This window comes from Kryptolebias marmoratus, linkage group LG8 (assembly GCF_001649575.2).
Source record: "Kryptolebias marmoratus isolate JLee-2015 linkage group LG8, ASM164957v2, whole genome shotgun sequence".
NCBI classification, from domain to species: domain Eukaryota; kingdom Metazoa; phylum Chordata; class Actinopteri; order Cyprinodontiformes; family Rivulidae; genus Kryptolebias; species Kryptolebias marmoratus.
The window spans coordinates 17,640,194-17,658,171 of NC_051437.1; the positions used below are offsets into that span (position 1 = coordinate 17,640,194).

At 37.7% G+C, this 17,978-nt stretch overlaps 2 protein-coding genes across 5 annotated transcripts in view; one reads left to right on the forward strand and one right to left on the reverse strand.

Moving 5' to 3' along the window:
• The first annotated feature begins 106 nt into the window (after nucleotides 1–106).
• Nucleotides 107–7,870, forward strand: slc26a10 (solute carrier family 26 member 10). Its single transcript, XM_017404233.3, has 18 exons — nucleotides 107–550; nucleotides 1,679–1,789; nucleotides 1,909–2,066; nucleotides 2,193–2,357; nucleotides 2,454–2,606; nucleotides 2,692–2,774; nucleotides 2,861–3,008; nucleotides 3,101–3,214; nucleotides 4,423–4,500; nucleotides 4,593–4,688; nucleotides 4,942–5,048; nucleotides 5,291–5,360; nucleotides 5,438–5,620; nucleotides 5,702–5,756; nucleotides 5,832–5,920; nucleotides 6,005–6,059; nucleotides 6,153–6,259; nucleotides 6,340–7,870. The coding sequence occupies exons 1-18, from the start codon at nucleotides 286–288 to the stop codon at nucleotides 6,376–6,378; spliced, it is 2,076 nt and encodes a 691-aa protein (XP_017259722.1). The 5' UTR covers nucleotides 107–285; the 3' UTR covers nucleotides 6,379–7,870.
• Nucleotides 7,871–8,361: 491 nt separating this feature from the next.
• The window catches only part of b4galnt1a (beta-1,4-N-acetyl-galactosaminyl transferase 1a), a 12,868-nt gene continuing 3,251 nt past the window's right edge, over nucleotides 8,362–17,978 (reverse strand). For 3 of the 4 annotated variants that reach the window (XM_037977075.1, XM_037977077.1, XM_037977076.1), the window contains 10 exons: nucleotides 12,790–13,004; nucleotides 12,510–12,692; nucleotides 11,308–11,414; nucleotides 11,195–11,232; nucleotides 10,918–11,098; nucleotides 10,477–10,569; nucleotides 10,198–10,385; nucleotides 9,968–10,108; nucleotides 9,007–9,244; nucleotides 8,362–8,893 (listed from right to left, as the gene is read on the reverse strand). In XM_037977075.1, coding sequence (XP_037833003.1) covers nucleotides 8,682–8,893; nucleotides 9,007–9,244; nucleotides 9,968–10,108; nucleotides 10,198–10,385; nucleotides 10,477–10,569; nucleotides 10,918–11,098; nucleotides 11,195–11,232; nucleotides 11,308–11,414; nucleotides 12,510–12,692; nucleotides 12,790–13,004 — 1,596 coding nt within the window. In that variant the 3' untranslated portion in view covers nucleotides 8,362–8,681. The remainder of the gene's footprint in view (nucleotides 8,894–9,006; nucleotides 9,245–9,967; nucleotides 10,109–10,197; nucleotides 10,386–10,476; nucleotides 10,570–10,917; nucleotides 11,099–11,194; nucleotides 11,233–11,307; nucleotides 11,415–12,509; nucleotides 12,693–12,789; nucleotides 13,005–17,978) is intronic. The other variant, XM_037977078.1, reaches the window with a different exon arrangement.

The window sequence follows — 17,978 nt, forward strand, 5'->3', positions numbered from 1 at the left end:
TAGCAGTAGGACCCTGAGAATCTCTGTGGACAAAATGAGCTGGTACACCTTTATGGTGTTTGAGTCAGGCCCAAGATGTAAAAAAAAAAAAGTTGTTCAGCACAGTAAGAGAGAGAGAGAGAGAGGGGGAAAGTTGAGCTATGAGCCATGTAATTGGCCAGGAAGAGTCTGACAGGAAAATGTGATGGCCCCTGAGGTCAGAAGAATCTGCCATATACCGCAGCTTAAGACAGAACACCTTGACTGATTGAGCCACGGAGCTGGGAGGGATTCTGCAGGGTCGACATGAGCGCTTCTGTGGCCGTGTACAGGAACATTTACACGGAGGACCGCTTCAAGCAGGCCTATGGCTCCGAGGAGAGCAGCGGAGGGGGTCTGTGGCTCCGGGACAGACTCGCCGGGACGTGCAGGTGTTCGAGGCGGGCCTGCCTTCACCTGCTGAGGGAGAGGGTCCCCATCTTCAGCTGGCTGCCCACATACAGGCTGAAGAAATGGCTGGTGGGAGACACTGTGGCCGGGCTGACTGTTGGCATTCTGCATATTCCACAGGGTTTGTACACACAATTAATTTACTACCACTAACACTGGCTTCTGGTACAAATAATTAACCAAATTTGATGTTTTTCTGAATAAAAACACAACTATTATATATGTTCAATTCTATAAGACAACATTTTAGTTTATTATGATTATACTAATAATATATGTTTCATTGTATTATTGTAGCAGTGTACTTTTACAGTTTTCCAGGGTAAAAATACACTTTCTGACTTTCCTTCTTTTACTGGAAAATCCACTGTGGTAATTTCAAACACTTTAGTGAACTTTTCTGTCACTGCATGTCCCAGGATTTGTGTGATAATTAAGGATCCGTCTTACTTTTTCTAATTAAAGAAAACAGTAGTTAATAATAGTAATAATAATAATAATAATAATAATAATAATAATAATAATAATAATAATAATAATAATAATAATAATAATAATAGTGATACTACTACTACTACTACTACTACTACTACTACTACTACTACTACTAATAATAATAATAATAATAATAATAATAAACAATAAAGTAGGGCTGCAACTGCAATGTTATCCTTGAATATTGAGATGATGATATCTTTTGCGTTAAATCCACATGTTCTGTCTTCAAGGTTCTCTCAACACTCTTCATGTGCCAGCTGGGGTTATTGATAAGAGACAAGCAGTGGTTCCCAGTTTAGGTTTGGACCCCACTGCGGGCCATGAAACACCAACTGTTGGGTCTTCAGAGAATCGACAGAAATAAAATTAACTTTAAAAAGAATTGCCAAAAGCCTACGTACCTGTACATGTTAGAACAGTGGATAGAAATGGATGAAAAAATGTTTTTTGTTAAAAGGCTATTAGTGTTTGTATCTTTCAACCAGCCATAGATGGGGTCACAAGTCTTTAAGGCTTTTGTTTTGTGGGTCTAAAGCCAATCCACTCTTCCACTGATCCACTGATTTAGAGTAGTGGGAGTCCATCTGATTGCCAAATATAAGCCTATATATATTTTTGTTCATATCTGTGATTTGTTGGAATCATTTGCATTTTAGATATTGTACATATTGATATTGCATGAGATATTATGCAGACCTAAAAGAAATAAAGAAATGTTAATAATAATTTCCCCCTCCCCCCACCCAAACAGGCATGGCCTTTGCTCTCCTCACCTCGGTGGCTCCAATATTTGGCCTCTACACCTCCTTCTTCCCTGTTGTTCTATATATGATCTTTGGCACAGGACGCCACGTGTCTACAGGTAAAACTTCCACCCACATCTATTTTAGATGCATCAGACATAATTTAATCCCGACGATTTTTGCTTTGAAGCCAATTAATATGTTCTGAGCTGTTACTGGGCTGACTTTACCCTGTCAGGTACCTTTGCTGTGGTGAGTCTGATGACAGGCTCTGTGGTGGAGCAGCTGGTTCCCACTCCTCTGGAGATGAACTCAAGCTCGCCTGAAGCGGCAGAGTTTGAGGCCCAGAGAATTGGCGTGGCCTCGGCGGTAGCACTCCTCTCAGGAATCATTATGGTGAGTCAGGTGCAGAAAGTCGTGGTCTGAACAAATTAAAACGGAATCATGTTATGTGTTGTTAGAGAGATGACAGATTCGTCTTTGTGAGTTTTTTGATTCTTATCAGGCTTTGTTGCTCCCCAGCTCTGCATGTTTGTTCTTCAGCTGGGCTTCCTCTCCACCTACCTGTCAGAGCCAATCGTTAAAGCCTTCACCAGTGCCGCTGCCTTCCATGTTGCCATCTCACAGCTGCAAAGCATGCTGGGTCTGCGGCTCCCTCGGCACACTGGGACCTTTTCCCTCTTCAAGGTGATCAGCTCATGTCTTGCTACTTTATGTAGAAATGTAATCTCCCTTCATTGTTTTAAGTGAATGTTTAGTTTGCTCACTGCGCTGTGTTCTCAGACTTTGGCAGTAGTGATGGAGAACCTGGCTCACACCAACACGGCTGAGCTGCTCATCTCTTTGGTGTGTTTGGCTGTTCTGGTTCCCGTTAAAGAGGTCAACACACGTTATCGACACCGCCTGCGCACTCCGATCCCCGTGGAGATCCTCACGGTCAGTCAGCTGAGTTCTGAAGACAAGACTTTAACAACTTCAACGTCACTGCTCGTAACTTAAGGTTTTGTGCTCCCCTTCTCAGGTGATTATCGCTACGTTTGTGACGTATGCCTCCTCACTAGACTCTTCTTACAACATTGAGATAGTCGGCCACATTCCAGCTGGGTAATCTTTGTAATAATCACAAATGAAAGCTCTTATGAACTAAGTTAACATTTTTGACTAATATTTACCAACTGTCTCATCCTCAGATTCCCAAGGCCACAGCCACCTGCCTTCCACATGTTTCCTGCCATTGCTGGTGACACCATTGCCATAACGTTTGTAGGATATGCTGTGTCTGTCTCACTGGCAATGATCTATGCTGACAAACATGGATACTCTATACATCCCAACCAGGTAAAATACAAGAATGATGCAGCTGCTTGACGCAATGTCAGGTCGGACTCTTGCCAGGGTGTGAACATTTTGCATTGAATCTGTGATTTCAGGAGCTGCTGGCTCACGGGATCTCCAACACCGTCTCCTCCTTTTTTACTTGCTTCCCCAGCTCAGCCACTTTGGCCACCACGAACATCCTTGAGAGCGCTGGGGGATACACACAGGTAGTGTGCATGAAATCAATTTTATGATCCTTCTCTGGTGTTGTTGCCACAACTAATTATTTTGTGACATCTGAACTGAAGCTCTAACATAAACAAAAGTGTTGCACCAAAACCAAAACTAGCAAATGTTTTGGTACCACTTTACAAAAACAAATGACTAAATATTAGGTTGTGATGCAGTTAATAATCAAGCTGCAAACACCAGACAAACCATTAATAAACAGTTACAGGAAATATATAGAAAGGAAAAGACAGACCCAATCTTAGTTTACCAGTGTTGTTTTAATTTACTTATCAAACGTGTCAGTAAGTTATCTGCATATAAACACTATAAGCAACAAAGTTTGTTTTAGTATATAAAGGTGTGATAAGGTGTTTACAAACTCACGAATAACCTATTTATGAAGCCTTAAAACTGTTTATGAACATACCCTTATTGTAAAGTGGTGCTAGCTTTTTAAAAACTATTTTAATTGCTGCTTTAAACACAGGCATGTGCAATAATCATATAAAGACATACTTAAGAACTAATTTAAATATTTTTAAGAAACAAATAATATCCTATCTGTTGCAGATAACTCTTTGAATTACCTTACTTTAAAGAAACAGTTCAATTCTGACCAGAATGATGAGCTAATGGCTAGTCAGAATGAAGCAGGGACCAAAGTTGATTGCTTTTGTCTTAAAAAAAAACTTCAGCCTTAAAAATTCCATAAGAGTTCATGGAAATGCTATTTTATAAACCTTTACTTTGTTGTGTTTTTAAATTTTTGCTATTTACATAGTATTTTAATGGATATTTGCAAGGACAAATGGTGACAGTAGCAGCTAGCTGTAGCACTTTTTGTGCCACCCAGGGCACTTCTAGCAGGAATTTTGTGGTATAACCATGTCATTCAAAACTGATGATTTTAAATGTTTATAAAATCGCATTTAAATGAACCTCAATCAAATTTTTTGACACTGAAGTTATTTTATGATTGAGTGATCCGCATGGTCTGGGCCATGCTCCTACTAGCCATAAGCTCATCAGTCCAGTCTAAATGGAACTATTTCTCCAAAGAGCTATCTACAACAGGTAAGATGGTAATTGCACGGAACCCTACTTCAAATGATCCAAACTAATATTTAATGATAATTTATGAACTAATGTTGATAAAACCTTGTTCCTTGACTTCATGAATGCATTTGTGTGTGTCCTCTTGCAGCTCTCTGCCCTCTTCACCAGTCTGGTTGTTCTGATCGTCCTGCTGCTGATTGGACCACTGTTTTACTTCCTACCCAAGGTTTGTCCACATCACAAGTGTGTGTCTGTGCAAGTCTATGAGAAGGAGTGGGGGTTATTTCCACTCTTACCATCTACTTTCTCTGTCCTCAGGCGGTCCTGGCATGCATCAATGTTACCAGCCTCAGGCAAATGTTCCTGCAGTTCCAAGACCTACCTGAGCTGTGGAGAATCAGCAAGCTGGACTTTGTAAGGGCATTTTATTGGCATCAAAACCAAAGATGAGAAAAAAGAGAAAAATCTAGATTTTTGTGATCTTGTTTCACTGCAGTGGGAAAGTCGTGAGGATATTTGAACTAAAAAAGCCTTCCAGCTAATATGTATTATTCAAGTCACTTTTGCAGTTTTACTCAGATTATTTGGTAACAATCCCCCATGACTGACGCTGACTGATGCTTAATTTTTTATTTGGTGAGGTTACTGTATGTCTGTCTTTGGGCAGATGGTTTGGGTTGTGACCTGGCTCTCTGTGGTGGTGCTCAATGTGGACCTGGGTCTGGCTATCGGAGTGGGTTTCTCTATGATGACTGTGATCTGTCGCACACAAAGGTACATTTTCTATTCCTTCTCAACAAGTACAGGGCAGCAACAGCAACAGTAGCTCTGGGCAAACGTTTTGACTGTGGGAGTCATCATTTTATCTGTAATGTTAAACCACCTTGCTCACATGCACCAGAAATGATCTGTAAGTAAATTTTTTACAGTCACTAAACACTGAAAGACTCAGGCTGGGTGGATCATGTGTTAGTTTAAAAATGCTAAATAATATAGCTTTTTATTGACCCCCACAGGGCTGAATGCTCAGTACTTGGACGAGCGAGCAACACTGAAATATACAGACCTGTGGAGAATCACAACAAGGTGAGCAAAGTCTGCGATGATGCAAGAAGAGTTTCTAAAAACAAATAAAAAATGAGACTATTCTGTTTCCTCTTCAGTGTTATGAAGTGCCTGGGGTGAAGATCCTGACCTACAACGGGCCCATTTACTACGGCAACCGGAGCTTCTTCAGGGAGAAAATGAGCAAGCTGTTGGGCCTGACGCCAGAGAAGATCCGCAGCAGAGAAAAAGCCAGGAAGGCTGTGGAGAAGCGGGACAGAGAAACCACCGTCAGCACTGTGGTACGCCTAACTACAGCGAGATGATTTACAGATTTTATCAGTCACTGTAAATAACTGCTTCATTTTATGTTTCGTATCTAGGAGAGAGGCATCGCAAACACATCATTTTCCTCAGAAAATGAGTTCTTTAAATCAGGTAAGCCTCTTGAAAAATTAGGAAGAAATTTGTAATCACATTATCAGGGTGAGCTACAGTTGTGTTTCTTTGCAGAAAGATCAGAGAGTGATGTCCAGGCTGTGCTGATTGATTGCAGCAGTGTGATATTTGTTGATGTTGCCGGAGCGAGACTCTTCACACAGGTTAGCCAACAAACCAAAGGCAGGATTACATCTCACAGTAAACATTTTCTTCTTAAAAATGTGACTGCTATTGGCTTTTTGTAGATGTGCACCGAGTGCCAGAAAATAGGCGTTCATGTGTATTTGGCCAACTGCAACGGTGAGACTTAGTTACCCTATATGCATATTTCTTAATGATTTTCTTCATTATGTTATCACTACATGTTTATTTTAAATATGAGCTGTCTTTTAGAAAATGTCTTGAAGATCCTGACATCAAGCGGCCTGATGAGCCACATGAACCCTCAACACATTTTCGTCACCGTTCACGATGCTGTGATGTACATTCAGCAACAGAAGGTGAGGGCCAGTCTGCAAAAATATACAAGCTTTCTGCGTCATTTAAAAAGAAATAATAATACAGCTGGCTTGTGTCGTAGGAAAAACCTCCAGAGCACACCACAACGGTCTGGGTATGAAGCAGGAGGACAGTGGAGAGTTGCTCACCTCAGCCAGGTGTCTGGAACAAAAACTGGTCGAGCGTGTTTGGACTGAGATAACGTCCATCACCGGACTACCAGCAGTGCAGCATTTGGGTCAGACTGTACTGAATACCAGTGTTTCAAAGAAACAGTAGCCTGTTGTAGCACAGTTAATTACAATAACTTGTAATTAACAGTATATTTTTCACAACACACGAAACTTGTCATGCAGTAATCAGTAAAAAGATGTCTATACCACTGTTTTTTATTAACTTGTTCTCATTTGGTTTTACTCAGCTGGTATGTCACAGTCATATTCTGTGTTTTGGCATTGAAATATTTATTTTCTGCTTTTTAGTGACTATAAAATACAAAGTGCACTGAACAGTTAGTTAAAACTCTTTAGTATTTATAAAGTTTGGAAGTTGAACTTGAATATGCCTCTGTGTGCAAAGAAAATATATTTCCATAATGGTTTTACTTATCCAGTATTTTAACCTGAGGAACTCAACTAAGAATTTAATAAATGATCTTTGTATAGCAGCTCTGCCATCCAGAGGCTTTTAGGAATAAAGTTTTTCTTTAAAAAAAAAAAAAAAAAAGAACCAGGATAGTTTTTGTTGTTCTTATTTTTCGTTGTTTTGAGAAATGTGAAAGGCAATCAATAAATATTAAAAATGAGATTAGATTTTGATGTAACCGTTTGGATTGACGCTGTTATTTGGGATTTATAATCTTGGAGGGTATGGGTGTTCTCTGTGGAATGTGAAGCACGTCACATTTTTTCATATCTGAAGAGGGAAGAAGAAGAGAAGCCTTTGTATTAACAGAGATACTGTAGATTTGTGTTTCTGGCCTGATGAAAGATGAAAAGTCTAAAACACTCTGATTCATCCAACATGCAGATTTATGTCTTATTTAACATGAATGAAACAAATATCTGCAATGGACGTGCCTCAGCGTGCTTTTGAGAACACTTTCTAAGAAAAGTAGATCAAGTCAAGATGAAATCTTCATTTAGGTTGATTAAAAGTGATGTCTTACCTCACTGTCATGCTGCCCTCTTCTGTCCAACAGCTGAAGTTGTTCCTCTCACTGCTTTTTATCTCAATTCTAATACCTTGACCTGATAAAACTACATGTACTGTGAGTTCAACATCGTACTAAAGAAAAAGAAGAAAAACCTAATTATGTCCTTGCTTGATGTTGGATAGCCAAGTTATTAATTTTTTCCTGTGCATATTTCAAGGAGGCCTCTAGATACTGTACCCTTTGGGGTTTTTCTTTAAAGCTCAAGGAGTATTTCACTAATTGGCAGGAAGTAGTCCACTTCAATTACAACATGGTGCACGAGCATCTGGCCAAATGTTTACAAAGCCAGAATTCACAGTCAGGTCTGCTAACACAAACATACGTGCAGGAGCATGGTTAAAAAAAAAAAAATATTTCTGTAAACTCTGCAGTGTAGGTCTGCCATTTAAAGAAAAAATGGAATTATCTATAAATAGGATTGTATGGGTAATAAAGAGAAAAGGTATAGCTATCATGTACTTACTGTTCTGAAATGTATTACACAACAAAATATATATTTTTTATATTTACCCTTCTCAGAAAACAAAAAACACAAAACAATAAATTCCTGTTAAATCACAAACACAACAAGATAAAGACTATTATCAAATTCAGTCTAATAAAGAAAAATGAAGAGTTTGAATGGATATGATTCTCTGTGCAGCTTGTTAAGATCTGATCTTTTGTTTCCATCCTGTGGTGAAACAGCTGCATTGCAAGCGGTTTGTCAAAATAAAATGTCAAACAATAAGTAAGATTTCACAATCACAGCAAAAGTTAGTTTCATGTGAAACCAATTGAACTCAAACATAATCAGCCAGAATCAGACATTTTACTGCCTGTAACTCAGAATACATTGTATTAAAAGTATAAATACCGTATTGTGCAATAATGTAGCCATATAAGACATGCATGTTAAGCAATTTTACTACTTTATTTTTATTTATATTATGAAATTTGACAATGTGCAAAAATTAAATAAATAAACCACACTGATGATCTCACAAAATACTTGCTAAAACAACTTGATTTGTCTGTAATATACCTCGTTCGGAGCAACAACAAAAAAAAGACCCACAAAGTTTATTTAAAAGATTTTGAGCTGCAAAAACAAAAACAAACTAAAAACAAAACAAAATCAACAAATATGTATCTGAAGTTTTTTTTCCCTGAGAGCCACAGCAGTCACTGTTTTTTCCCCTTATATTAATCCAACAAGAGTCTTGTTTTTATTGACTGGTCATGCACTTGAACCTGTTCTTGAAATAATAGATTTCATTATGAAGATTTTTATCCACTCCAACAGAGGAGTATCGGAACTTTTCATAACTCTTTTGGGTTTCTGTTTTGCTCCAGGGCAGGATGATCTTTGATGCATGGTTTATAATAACATCGCTACAGGAGCCGATGTGGAGGGAGCCCAGAGCGTCCACGAAAAACTCTGCAGCAACGAAAGAACATTTTATGATTTAGTTTAATTCATGATGTGAAGTTACTCAGCAGTATGTAAAAAAACAACAAATAAACAAATAAATAAACACAATAAGGACTAACCGAGATGGGCTGCTCGTGACAGACGGGGGTCAAAGCCAACTTGCCGCACTTTGTCTGTCTGAGCCATGAAGAAGTTAATGACAGCATCTGCTACCACACATGTGGGATATCCCTCAATAACATGGTGAAACCCATCTCTGAAATGTAAACAGTCCCCATCCGGTCCTCCTTCCTCCACTGAAATGGTGTGACGATAGGTGGCAGTGTAGCCCGTCACCTCCCTCACTGCACCACCAACCTAAAGTCAAGGTGAGAAAAATCATCACCAATACTGTCACAAGCTTAAGGAAATCAGAATGTGTGTGTAAACAGAGTGAAACAAACTAATAAAAGGAAAAAAAAACCAACACATTTTCCAACACATCCTATGATGCAGAAAGTGCCACTGATGTGTTCAAAAAGCTCAGCTGTTATGCATTTAAAAATCCCGTGCAGTCTCAATTACTATAGAATTTCAAAATGTAAAAAAAGGGGGCAATAAAAATAAAAATAGGTGTGCAGATGCACAACTATCTGATTAAAAGTGTTTTACATGTAACAAGACACTCTTTACCTCTGTTGTGTTTACGGACTGTGTTGCATGCACACATGCACAGTTACCTCTTTATGTTTATGCTGATCTACTAGTATTACACAACCTGAACACATTCAAAAAAACAAACACTTTGATAAGGTAAACCGCAGTCTGTGACTTCTGCAATTCTCTGTGCGCACTGTATGAATGGGTCAGTTCATAGCATGCATATTAGGTTCCATACCCAAAGTATTCTGTATGAATATTGTGATAAATAATGATACTTCTTAGATTTTTATTTATTTAGGAGATGCAAGCTGAAATAATTTAAGAGATTTGCCACTGATGCTATCAGGGTCTCTTTTTTTTTTTGCTTCAATTTAAGTAAATATTTGCCTGAATGTTTCAGAAAACATTTATACTGGCTGTGGCCGGCATGTGTCTCACCAGATCCAGAGTGGTCTTCTCCAAGATCTCCACCATTTTTTCCAGCTTGGTGTTTGCAGTAAAGATAAAATCATCGTCCACCCAGAGCACATACTTGGTGGTCACCTGGGACACGGCCAAGTTTCTTCCAGCAAACCAGCCCTGTGAAGTTAAAGGAGCGACATATTTATCCGCAACAGTTGGGCATCACGACACAAAAACATTACAAAGGGTCATTTAATCTTCTTTACCTTTCCAAATGGCATGATGTATTGTTCAATGTGAGGACCCTTCACTGGCTGGGGGTGCTCATTATCATCTGCTATCACTATGGTAACTTTGGGATAAAACTGCCTTATGCTGTCGATGAGATCTTTCAGTTTGTCGTAGCGTAAAAAGGTCTTTGTGGCGATGGTAACTAAAGATGTAATGTTGTATTCTGAGCAGAAACAAACAAACAAACAGAAAATTGAATAAAACATTCTGCAGTGATTTAAACTGTTAATTGTGGACAGTAAATGCTCACCAACCTTCACCGTATCCAGACTTGTAAAGTTTGGGAACAGTTTTGTGACCAATTTTGATGGTAAAAAATGACTGGTGACCTTCAGTTGCAAACTGAACTGTCAAATAAAGCAGGAAAAATTACATAAATTCAAGTTGAAATCCTTCATTAGAAGTAAGCAGATGTTCTAGGTATCGTAGAGTATAATAATCAAGCTTTAAAATGCTACAATTTGAGTCAGGGTCCCAACATGATCCCAACACAACCTCTTCCATCAAAATAGAAAGATTAATCTAATGACAGGAGGTAAAATGAAAACCTTACAATTTAAATTTTTTTGGAAGAGTATTTATTTAACCACATTTTTTACCGAAGTGTCAGAAAGCTTTGGGTTTTCTTGTTTACTTGTCTGAAAATGGCCACACGACTTTCTAGTGTCAGCGCTGTATCGAAATGACAACTTTACTTAAATCTGCCGTCTTCGGATGAAACACGGTGTTTGTGTAGGTGACCACTTGCAGCTGCCTGTTCAGAGAAGACAGAAGACGACTTGACAGCGTCATTTGCTGCTCCCCCTCTCCTGTAATGGAGACCATGTCCACCGTGGCAGCGACGTCAAAGGTTCCCAGCGTCGCCTTCAATTGTACCTGGTATAGGAGAAGGAAAATAAACAACAACAACAACAAAAAAAACATTGGACTTGAAAAAAACTTATTACTTAAACTTTAACAGAAAGAAATTACTTCATAGTTGGAGCTTTCTCTCTGTTTGAGTCCTAGACCTGTGAAAACAATTGGAATATAAATCAATTAAAGTTATATTTTTTAATATGGTGTAATACTAAATGTGTTATTACCTGGAATGAAGATTGTTTTAAGGGGCTGCACCTCCACACCCTGGGTGGGATACTGAAGAGGGTTGTTGGCCTCAGCAATATTAAGCAAATCTGCTGGACTGTATGACCTATAAAAACAAACATAGCATACATATTAAGGCACGACTGAGTTCATTTTTTAACCAAATTCTTATTTTTGTGGACATGTTGTGACACAAGCTCATTGCCAGATAGTTTTGTTTTAAATTACAACCAATTTTTGAAATGACTGTACTGTCAGATTTCTCTTAAACTGTCAAATGTAATCTAGATATAATCAAATTACATCATGACAAAATGTCTGATGAGAAAAACCTTTCTGATTTGACAAGATTCACTGCTTTTTCTTGACAACATATACTGTTACTTGTTTAAATTTCACACCTTTTAATGATAAAGAGTCAAGAAACATACTTATTCTGGAGTAACTCAAGTTATGAACTCCTTAATAAGCAGATAGATAATGGAAGTTTTGTAAATTTCCAGCCTTAAAGTCAGGAAGTCTGGTTGACCAGTATCTCACTTCTGTTTTTACTTCAGCATAATGCTGTGCAAACCTATGATTTTAGTAGATTATGAACAACATTCAGTGGTATGCGGCAGATATTTTTGTGTTAAAAGCTATGCAAAACATTTGTTAATTCTTGTGTTTTTTCATTAATAGTCAAAACAAATATTCAAAAAGACAAATAAATTCAATCTATGCATCAATAACTGGTTCTGGCCACGCTCACGTAAATTTGTGGAAGATTTAAAAACACACATTTCTATTAAAAACACATCAGGATATTATTTGCATACTTTCATTGCTACCCTTTTGTGGCATTTTGTTTAACTAATCAGTTCAGTGAAGCAGCTTGAATGCTGAGAAAATACCAACATAGTTTATCACAACGTGTGATCTTACACATACAAAAATGTCTCTCTGAAAGGTACAGTCTGAAATTGTAGGCCTACAACACAATAAAAACATTTGCCTTGAAAAATGTTGTAAGATCATTTATACTTGGAAAACTTAAGTCAAATTGTTTTTTGAATGCATACTCTGCAAGAACTAAAGTAATGAGTTTAAGCTGGTTGTAAACCAGTGTCTTCAGACATTCCTTGTAGTGCCGATTATGAGATTTGTGATTCTTTTAAAATACAGGACCGTGCTTGTCTTACGTATGTTATCAGATGTTTACCTCCTCTGAAAGTTGTCATACTCCTGAGCCCTATGACGCTTTACAATCTCAGGATCAGGATAGTATTCTAAGAATGCCTGCTGGAGGTTGTGGGCCCAGACACGAGGGAAGAGCAGATTGGAGAACGGTATATGAAAGGTTTCTTCATCGGGCAAGCATAGGCACGCATTCTGAGCCAAACGACTGTGTTGAGAGACAGAGTAAACAGTTGCAGAGGAAGGACATAAAAAAAGAGAAATTTCTTTGAAAAAGTTAAGCTAACACACACATAGACACAAACCTTGCCACATCTTCTTTTGTATGGTAAGCGATGTCAGGATAACCGCTGATGAGGTCTTCAGTTTTCTCACTGAAGAGTTTCTCCTCTAGTTTGCCTTGTCTTGGCCGGATATCAACTCCTGAGCTGGATGAAGGGATCCAAAATTGAAAGATGACTATAAACAATAGTCCCGCCACCAAAGTCAGTTTGAGGTATGTCATACATTTGTGAGCCATCTGGAAAGAAGATTGATAAGTTAGGATAATAAATAGTTATCTTGAGCATAGACTAGACATTAAAATAGTTAGCTTTTGAAAACTCTTGAACTTAATTAAATTTGCATGATGTGCACCATCCGGTCTAGAAAAGTGGTTCTCAGCTGGCCTGGCTTCAGGACCCACTGTCACCCCTTTATGACAAGCCAAACATTTTTCACTCAGATGTATTGAATGAAAAGATGGTGCAGTTTGAATCTGGGATAGTAGTCTTATCAATTCTCCCTGGAATTTATGTCAACAGAAGCTCGTTGCCCTCTTGCCTGTGAACATCTGTGAATGTGATTCATGGACTTTTCTGCAAACACACACAAACACACACAAATGCATCACACCGCCTCGTACAGTATGGAAACAAACATACACATTCTCATACTCATACTCTGCTGTCGCACTCCTTTTTTGTTATCTCTCTCACTTCCCCCCTCCTCCTTCCCTCTTTCTCTATCTTAGTAATTACTACATCGGCTGTTTTAGTGGGCCTTGGTACCATTTAGAAATTTGGTACTGTTTAGTTTAGCTTTATCTTCCTGTACACTTAGTTTAGTTCTGTACATTTAGTCATGCTTAGATCTGTTTAGTTTAGCTACTATTTTTGACTGTCTTAGCTCATGCTTAGATGTGTCTGGTTTTACTTCGGCTGTATAGCGGGCCTGGGGTACTTTTAAATAGTTTGGTACTGTTAGTTTTAGTTTTAGCTTAGTTTAGTTCCGTACATTTACTCATGCTTAGATCTGTTGGTTTAGCTTAGCTTATTTAGACAATTAGTACCTGTCATTATCATGTTCTGTAACTTTGTCTATAATTTTGTTCTTGTGTTGTAAAGCACTTTGAGTTGCCTTGTGCTGAAAAGTGCTATATAAATAAATGTACCTACCTACCTACCTAGAACAGAATATCAGTGTGTGCCATGAGAAACCAAAACACCAAGCAAGTGTTGATGCTAAAAACACGACTTTTTCTATAATACACTTAATTCTCCACTTCACGAACTTCAGCCATATTTTGAACAGAGTGAACAACAGTGCTTACACACAAACATGAAATTAAAAAGTCCACCTACTAAGAAGTAGTAGTAGTGTTAAAAAGAAACACACAAACAATGCTATGCTTTCTGGCTGCATTGACATTTTGAGATAAATTATTTAGGACCTGACACTTTAATTTCCAAATAATTTGTCAAATCACAGTTATCGTTCTTAATACGCATTTATTTTTAACAACCTATAGTTGTTGTTACAAATATGTGTGCTGAGTGTATCCTGCTGTTGCAAACTACTGTTGAGGCCTGTAGTTTATTTATTTATTTTGGTCATTGTGCAACAGCAATTGATGTTATTGTTCTTGGGGACATTATGAGCCCAAAAATCTGTATCTGTAAATTAAAATGAATGGTGCCATGTGTTCAATATATTGACTCACTGCCCACACCTGCTTTAGATGACAGTAACGGAGATGCTAAAACAGTTTTGTAACCATTCTGTGACAGAAAGAGAAGAGTGAGCAAAATGTGGATTTATCACATTATTCAATATATATATATATATATATATAAATAAAATACAAAATGACCAAGCTATAAAATCTTTCGAACCAGGTACAAGTGATTTGCTTGTAAACTGTAGACTCACGTGTGGGCCATTAGAATTACAGGCAGAGCAGTGGATCATCCAGTTCCTCCAGTTTGGGAGGCAACATTTTTTTGATGAAAAAGCTGTTTATTAGGGGCTAGGTTTATACCTCTCACGCTGAACATTGTGTGAGGGTGCACCTGTACCAGCATTTTCATAAGATAAACAAAATGGCTCAAAAGTCATGGAAGGAGAGTACTGCTGCAATCAGTAAAAATAAGTTTATATTAACAGACCACGGAGGGGTAAAGTACATGGTCTTATGATGAGTGAATCACAACTGTAGCCCTCAGTTGATCTTTTTATTGCCAGTGAGTTAATGAATGCCATAAATGAGGCATTATTTTCGGGGCAGATCTGGGGAGAGGTTAGGGAAGGCGGGTTCAGGACTAGAAAGGAATACATATCAAATATTTTAAACAAATAAGGTTCTTTCTGAGCCTCCACCTCCTCCTCTCAGACATGTGGGCCTGTGTTGTGTGTGTGCATGTTTGTTTGCCTGTTTTCTGTTAGCAAATTAGCTCATGAACCACTGGACTATTATTTTTTTAAATGTTCAGAATGTAATCACTGGATTTACATCTACACCTTAATAACTTTCGGAGTCAACTTGATTTAAGATGGCGGCTACAGCTAATCAACCTTAGCAAACACAAAAATGACTATAAGTCAGTTTTACAGGTGTTGAGCTAAAATTTTGTGTGCTAGTGCTAGTTTTATCTTAAACGTGTTTTTACTATTTCCTAAACAAGCTATTTTTTCCAATATAAATGATGTTAATCACACAGGGTAAGGTCTTGTGAAGTTCTTCCACCTTTAATAGCAAATCAGTGACAACAAGAAGACTCAGCCACCAAATGATAATGGAAGGCAAAGACAATAAACCGGATTTAAAAAAAAGACTTGAAATAAAAAAAAGGAACCTGACATCAGTGACTATTAACACAAAACAGGGAAGTATAGCTAAAAGATTCATAACGGTTAACGGTTTACAACAAAACACAGGAAGTAGCTGCAGAAAATGGGCTTAATATTGGTGGGGTGCACATTCATTTCCTGAATGACTAACAACACCACCAAGTTCCGGTTTTAATGAACGAACACACTGATGACTCTTAAAACCATTTTTCTAATTCTAGTTCATGAGTACAGTACTTTGGGGTAATTTGTAGAAAGAAAAATAACCTATTTTTTTGTCCTCCTAAAAAGAGATTTAGATACAAACAAAAAACATTTAACTTGTGCATTTGTTACCGTTGGAAAAAAAGTTATCTTACTGTTACTGTTTTTCTACTCCAAATCAGTAACATTTTTGCATCTATACTGTTTTTTTTGTTTGTTTTTTTAAATTGTAAACTGAAAAATGTTTTAAAACCAGCAAACAAAGCTGGTTGTAACAGTGTCATTTACGGTGACTGAATACAACAGCTCATTGTCTCTACGGGAAGAATGTGACTTAAAGACGATGGAAAGAAAATACAAACATACAAGAACAAACAATACTTTAAGTCTTTGGCCACAAAAGCTGATAAAAACAATATGCTTTTTGATTTGTGTCGACACAAAACTTAGCCACGACCCATTCCAAGATTGGATTCTTTAGTACTTTGTTACCAGCAACATGTCAAATTGACAAAATTTGTTACCATTTTTTTTAGCTGAATCTATAAAAATTACCAAAGATAACATGAATATGAGCTTGTGGGAATTGTATGACCCTAAACACCCACATGAAGAACATTAGAATCTATATGCTAATAAAATGCACACTGGCAGTGAAAGATGTCCTATTTGATTATGGATGAATATTTTGAAAAAAATATTAATTTGAAAAGTATGCTTAGTTTTTTTGGATAGACAATATTTTTAAAATTGCAATCATGACCTGGTACGAATCTGCACACTGTTACGTTTTAATTGGTTGTAAAATTTTGAACACAGATTTGCAAAAAAGAGTTGAGTATATACCAGATGTATAAAACTCAGTAATATCAAAATATTATTGCAATTTAAACACATGCAGTGTGTATTTTTTCATGAATTCTTTAGATATTTGGATGTCCTCTGGCATCCATCAAAGGGTGCAGCAGCACCCTCAGCACCACTACTTCCCACAGCCCTGGACACTGTCATTGGGGTCTCCCTCTGGTCAATTATGTATTGAATAAATTAATCATTTGCTAAATGGTGAATATTGATCTAAAACTATGTTAAATATTACAAATTGCAGAAGAACTATTTGTTTTCTTCTTATTTTGTTGTTTATGGCTCCACCCAGTGAGATCAGCCCCCAGCGATGATTATGAAGATAGCTGCTGCAGGGCTGATTGTTGGTTTTTTTGCAGTGCAGGAGAGAGGCGTGTAACAGTTTTCTTTACCACAAAATTGTTTATTTTTGAGATTTGTAAGAAGTCAGCTCGGAGAATATTTTGTCAAATTCAATAAGAAAATTAAATGCCGCACTTTTGAAACAAGAAATCTCTCTGCGAGTGCTTATATTTTTTGTGCGTTGAGAACCTCCTCCACAAGGCTATTCTGTCTCAAACTTTTTTGGAGCTAATGGTGATACAAGAATAGCCACTACACCCTCTCTGAATGCAAGAAAAAGGCTACCAGTATTGTCAAAGAGCCCTCTCACCCAGCCAGGCTGTTTAGCTTCCTGCCACATGGAAGACAATATCATTTCCTCGTATCACAAACAACCAGACCTTCTCAACCTTCATTCTCCAGACTGCTGGCATTTCTTTTTGTTTTCTCATTTTTAAGCACACAAAATATGTTGCTATTGTCAGATACAAGGACTGGACAGGAAATGGGTGAAAAAGCAGCCAAAGTCCAATAAAAAAAATAAAAAAATAAAAACTTTGAAAGACCTTCAAGACCACTTTAAGAAAATTACACAAACACCCCCCCCAAAAAAATCAGACTCTTTGGTAGTGAAGTATGAAGAAGCTGTTCAGTACTGTACGTCACTTCACCGCCAAGGTCTCCTCCACAAAAAGGGGAAGAAACAACATGCCTTCACAGTAGCTTAATCACTGATTTAGATCAACAAAGTGGAAATCAAGGAACAGAAAAAAGTGCAAAGATGCAAACCCCATTTTATTTTTTTTGACTTATCATAAACAACAATAAAACATTTCTGTAAATTTGCTGTATGAGGATCATTTGTGCAGAACATGGTGTAAATTGAAGAAGTGTGGAGGAGAAGAGAGTGCAGAAGTTCACCAAGCTTTGTTAGGAATGTCCGGTTGTTTTTGCCAGAACTTCGGAACAGTGGTGGTGATAACAGGAGGGTTCCCGG